The 6,049-nt window shown below is 43.9% G+C and overlaps 1 protein-coding gene across 1 annotated transcript; it reads left to right on the forward strand.

Annotated features, from left to right (window-relative positions):
- The first annotated feature begins 2,136 nt into the window (after positions 1 to 2,136).
- Positions 2,137 to 5,704, forward strand: cltrn (collectrin, amino acid transport regulator). The gene is made up of 6 exons (XM_037113896.1): positions 2,137 to 2,289; positions 2,624 to 2,685; positions 2,923 to 3,008; positions 3,131 to 3,247; positions 4,136 to 4,330; positions 4,425 to 5,704. The coding sequence occupies exons 1-6, from the start codon at positions 2,223 to 2,225 to the stop codon at positions 4,555 to 4,557; spliced, it is 660 nt and encodes a 219-aa protein (XP_036969791.1). The 5' UTR covers positions 2,137 to 2,222; the 3' UTR covers positions 4,558 to 5,704.
- The last annotated feature ends 345 nt before the right edge of the window (positions 5,705 to 6,049 follow it).

The following is a 6,049-nucleotide window of genomic DNA, read 5'->3' on the forward strand; positions in this document are numbered from 1 at the left end:
CCCGTGTCAGGATCCAAACAACCACACAGAGGGTTGAACAATTAACCACAGCGCTGGCTGATCGTCAGGGCAGAATGGATGATTAACCTTAAACATCTCTCTCTACTTGGGGGGGGGGGGGGTTTCCATCGTCTCGTCAAGCGTCTGTCATCTTTGTCAGACAGAAGAATGACCTCAGCTTCCTGGATCTGTGGAGTCCAGACGAGGTCGGGCCTGATAACCATGTGTAGGAGACAGAGGACGTAAATAAAGAACAACCAGTGATGAAAATCCAAATCTGGGCCGCTAACTAAAGGAAAATAACGATTCAGTCGGACCTCTGTGAGCACTGAACGTTCTGATTTAACCAAATGTGTGCGCTCACTAAATTATCCCTACGAGGAATGCAGCTGCTGATCTTAATCTCGGCTAATCAGCAGCTACGGTCTGATGATTCACTCCTCTCCTGTCAGTTTGGCTTCGTTCAGTCTGTGAAAAGCCGTTTCAAAGTTTAATAGCTCGACTGGAAATGTATTGCAGATGGCTGCAGTTCAGTTCTTCCCAGTCAAAAGGAACATTTCGTCGGACAGAAGGCTCGTGTGTATTTGGGGGGTTTTAATTTCAGATATCCACAAGAAGATTTTCAATTCCAGATAACCATAACTTTATACTGATTGTATGTAAATCCACTGGGACTGGCAAAAATGTCACCGAAGATGTCCTGAATTGGGTTTCTGCAACAAAAAAAAAAAAGAAATGCAGTTGCAGATATCTACGATTAGAATTATGACTAGAAAGTGAAAACAATGCAGCTGCAGATCTCCACAAATGCATTTGTCGATGAAGGTTCTCAGTCGGCCAGGTGGTGGTAATACTAAGTGTTGTGTTGAAGGCAGGTGACGTTTCAGAAGTGAAGAAGCATCTTGGATGAGAGGTGAAATGTCTAAAGTCCTGTTGGCTACGATACAGCACTTAGTAACACAAATCTATTGTGGATATCTAAAAACTTTCTGTTCACTTGACACAAACCCTCGTCCCTTCACAGCTCAACATATTTTTTTCATGTTAAGTCAACAATTTTTGTACATTAGTCCATTTTTAAAACCAGCATAATTGGTTTTAGTGAAGCTAATCAGAGGAAAAAGGCCATGTGGTTCTGATGGGTCCAGATCGACCCTGTTCCAGATGGATGGGTGCACCAGAGTAAGAAGAGAGGTGGATGAAGTGATGCCCCCATCGTGCCTTGTGCCAACACAACAAGCCTGTGGGGGCGGTGTTATGATCTGGGGTTGATTCAGTTGGTCAGCTCTTGGTTCATGAACGCTGTGTGCCCAAAAACTGAGTTCAACTTTTTTCTTCCCTGTGTAAAGACGTGAATATAAATCAAGTCTGGCTACTAAATGTAAATAGAATCATTAAAACCTTTTAAAGGATTTTCAGATTGTTTAAATGCAGTTTGGACCGGTACAACGTTGTAGATTTCTGTTCATCTAAAGATCATTTGTACTTGTTTAATGTTAAAAGGGCAACACGTAAGAATTGAACTCAAAACAAACAGTGGGCAGCGAATCGCTAGAGTTACCGCTAACTGCTGCTAACTGTAGCTGCCACCTAGTTAGCACAGTTAGCCGTGCAGCTAGTGGTCCGCACTAAGAGGGGAGTGTTGGTGTTCACACTGCTCTCACAGCAGCTTTGGACCAGATCTGGTCTTGGTTAGCTGGTTAGCGTGCTAGCTTCAGTATATGTCCATAGTTATTTGTCTTTTTTTAACTTCAGTTCTTACGCAGTGCACCTTTAATGTGGACATAATAAATCACCATTGTGAACAGTGAGAGCACAGTCTGGACCGGGAGGGGTTCTGTGATGTTTACCTCAAATGTCGTACATGTTGTATCTCCTTGATATTAAGGAGCCGGGCTGTTCTGTTCTGTTCTGTGCAGAGTAAACAGAGGCGGACTGAGATCTGCCTCTCTCACATTAGCGAACCTCTCTGGCTCCCTGGAAGCTTGAACAAACAGTGGGACTTTGACTGTGGCACGCACTTTACTGTTTCCATGCTGAGGGCCACCTGATCTCCAGCGTTTTTTTACCAGAAGAGGCAGGTCTAGGAGTCAGGTGTGTCCTGGTTCAATCATTAATCTCAGGGTGCATCCAGTGATGTTTCTGCTGACTTCCTCAAATCACTGATCACTTCAGGCTCCACTTGGAGTTTTCCATTATTTTGCTTCCTGCTCTCTGTGGAAATGTTGGGAAAGATCTTCGTCCTGCTCTGTTTATCATCTGCTTGGGCAGAAGACCTCTGTTCAAAAGGTAAGAGACCATATGTTGTACCTTAAAGTGTGGCTGAATACTATTTCTACTCAGATACTGTCAGTAAACACGGGCATTAGTTTCCGTGAAGCCTGGTTCCAGCTCTTTGTTGCCTCTCGAGCGGGGAATGCAGCTTCTAATCTGACAAAGTCGGATTAGAAGCATAACTCAAATGTTTGCCTCGTAACAATGACCTCCATTTGACATCGGCAGCCGTTCTAAATAACACGCCAGCCTATATGCGACAATTTCCAACTGTATGGGGGAAATAACTGAAGAAACTTAACATGAAATGCTGTGAAATCCTCAATGTGAATCTGTTTTATCTGTGTAGCTGCTCCTCCAGAGGCCTACTATGTGCGGCTCAGCATCAAAACTGCCCTGGGAGATAAAGCTGTACGTATTCATCCAATAAAAAGTCTTTTCTGTCATGTGATGTTCTGATACTGTAACTTACTATCTGCTGATTGTTCATGTCTGTATCTGAGCTGTAATATCCTCAATGTTGTGCAGAATCAACTCAAAGTGGGTGCGACTGCTTGCCTCGGGTACAAAGTCCATCCGGTGATCAATTAACCTTAAATGACATTTTTTTTCCTGAAAAGTACACATGATCTCTGCTTGCTGTTGCAGTACGTCTGGAATGATAATGAAATGTTCCTTTTCCAAGCAACTCTGGCCTTTGCCATGAGGAGTCAGTTCAGCGGCCAGGAATACAAGTGAGGACCTATAAAAACTACAATATAATCTGTTTTTACCGTAACGAAAGCAGTGACTCATGGTTTTATGAGCCACGTTCGTGACGCTGACTCGTCTTTATCGTCTTGCGGAACTTCACCAGCGTGTCAAACATCGTCGTCTGCGATAAGACGCCCAGAGTGTCGTTCTGGTTCGTGGTGACATCACTGGAGGACCCGTCACGCCTCGTGTCGAGAGGAAGCGTGGAGCAGGCTGTGAGGTAATCCAGCACGCCACACAGTGAGACTGCAGCTCTCCTTAACATCCTCCTCAAGAGGTCAGAGGTCACGTTCTGCTCTGACATATAGAGTCCATGTCATTTCTTTTTCTGGTTTTATGCAATTTTATTTTAGTTTGGTATGAAAGAAATATTTTTTTGTTTGTTTGTTCCACTTTCCTTCAGTGTTTTACGTATTCTTGTGCATCCACAACCTACAGGAGCTCCTCTCTCCCACAGAAAACACAGCTCCTGAAACGCCTCGTCAGTTGTCCCGCCTTTAATTCTGTGACTTTGTGACATCACACAACACCGCCACGTCAAATATTTACATAATTTATTCCAAGTTTGGCCTGTAAGAATTGACTCAGAGCTGCTGCACTGTTGTTTTTAATCGGCAGAGTTGGCTCAGGCGTGTGAGCCGACCAATCAGAGCACGGCAGCTTTGTTTGTTATGTGACACTGAGATCACGGCTAAATGCAGATCAGGTGAAGGTTTTCTTTAGGCCTCCCTGAAGCTGATTAAAAATCTGAAACTTCAAGGTGGACATTTGTATTGAGCCAGTTTAAAGGTTGAGTGTGCAGGATTTACAGGGAACAAAAACAGGAATATTTGTAGCAAAGAGAGCCTGTTTTTTGGAAAGAGGGATATCTGGTTGTCATTGTTGGATGTCACTAATCTCTGCACACCTTTGAATTATTCGAGCACTTATAAAGATTCCCGGTCTCTTACCTTTGACGCTGGGTAAACCTGGGTCATTGAGGAGTCACTGGTTGTGGAGCAAATCTTGAGCATCTGTGGCAAAACCAGACTTGTGACAGACGCATATTAACCTGAAAACAGTCAGCATCCTAAAAATAATCTAAACTTTTTAAACATTTTTCCAACAGAAAGTCCAGGAATCGCATCAACAGCGCCTTTCTGCTGACCGATAACACTCTGGAGTTCATCGGCATCACTCCCACCCTGGCAGCGCCGGTCGCCCCCAACACCCCTCCGTGGCTCATCGTGTTCGGGGTGGTCATGGGCGCCGTGTTCGCTGGCATCCTCGTTCTGCTGGTGTTGCCCTTAATCCAAAAGAAACGGTAAGGGAAGGCGACTGTAGCTGGACGCACATTCATCGCCCCGCGCACGTGATTACTGAGCTGACTCTGTCCCGCCTCTGACTTCCTGTTCTAGCAAAAAGAACCAGCCAATGGACGACGAGGACAGTGACGAAGAGACGCAGGTGAAGACGGTGGAGAACGGACCTGAGAGGAGCGGAGTTTACAACACGTCGTTCTCAGATGATGACAGATTCACACAGATGTAAAACTCTTGTACTCCTCACGTAGTCAATACGGTGGAAAATAACAAATGAAGCATTTCCTCTTTGCCCCCTCAGGGCTTCTGTAGAAGTTAGATGGAAACTTAGAAATTATTAAAAAGGTATGATCACCTGTCACCCGTTACTGGCTGCCTGTTAGAAGACAGCTATTAAATAATGATGTGGTTATTTTCAAATCAGTTTTGAGGTAATCACTGTGGAAAATGAAGTTGTGATTTCAAAGACATTTCAAATATGTAACCTGTTTCTTCATCTGATACAATGAGATGTAACAAGAAAAGAGACAGAGGCTCCAGTCTCAGATCAACTCGGCCAAACACGTTTATGCAGAACCGGGATTTATAGCAAAGAAAATGAAGTCTTGATATCTATAAGCCTTTGATACAGAGCAAACATATCAAGATGTATCGGTGTGTTATTCTGATGGGGAAAGATTTCCAGGCTACAGACGAGTCGCTTACTATATTTAACCTGCATATTTTTCTTTCTTCTTTCTTCCAAACATTTGATTGATTCGGATGTGATCAAATCAAAACAAAAAGCCCGGCGGTGATGTCTGTACTCGTCGCTTGATGTCTGCGACTGTCTCGTTCGCTGCCATCCTCTTTCTTTTTTTTTTTTTTTTCTCCCCAGACTACAGAGAGACAGTGGAAAACCCCGGCAGTCAGTAGTAGCTGCTGTGGCAGTGCCCCAAAAATGAAGCGTTCCAAAATACTTGTTGTTTGTCTTTGCTTAAGCTCATTTAAAGGATGGCTGCACACATTCATACGAGTGGTTATGGCATTGGTAATATGTCACTGGTGATGATGGTGGCTTCATAGCGACGTGTAAAGGGAAGTTTTATATATAATCGTGTATCTAAATGCTCTCATGAGGCTTTATCTGAACTCTGTAAAGTTTCAAGATCAGGTGTGCTCAGTTCATATCTGATGTTTGACTCTACTGCCTCCTGCAGGCCATAATGAGTCGGGGGGGGGGGTTTATCATGCGTCGCTGCACTGGTTCAGGTTCGACGCCCTCTTTATGAATTTCTGCTTGCATAATGTACACACACCTGGAGGACGATGTGTTGTGAACCACCATCTCTGCACATAACGCTATTAAAGTGTTTTTTTCCCAACTGTGACACTGAGTGCTACGGCTGAATAATGGTGTTTTTTTTCCTGCCACCTCGTGTCTTCGTATGGCTCCAGTGGGTTTATGTGTTGGTATATTTTATGTGAACATTTCAAGTGATTCATGAGAATAAACGTTTAGAGGAGAAGAAGTCTGACATTATAATAATAATTACGCAACATTTATTGTGGTCCTGGGAGCCGCTACTGCGATAACAAACTGGTTAACTGCATAAGAGCGAACGAGGGGCTAACGTGGGCGGGAAGGTTGGAACTTTTTCAGTATTTTCAAAATGATACGACACGGTTGAATCTCTCTTTTATTAGGTACTCACAGTGCACAAAGGATTTGAGACGCTGCA

Source organism: Acanthopagrus latus, chromosome 11 (genome assembly GCF_904848185.1).
Source record: "Acanthopagrus latus isolate v.2019 chromosome 11, fAcaLat1.1, whole genome shotgun sequence".
Classification (NCBI taxonomy): domain Eukaryota; kingdom Metazoa; phylum Chordata; class Actinopteri; order Spariformes; family Sparidae; genus Acanthopagrus; species Acanthopagrus latus.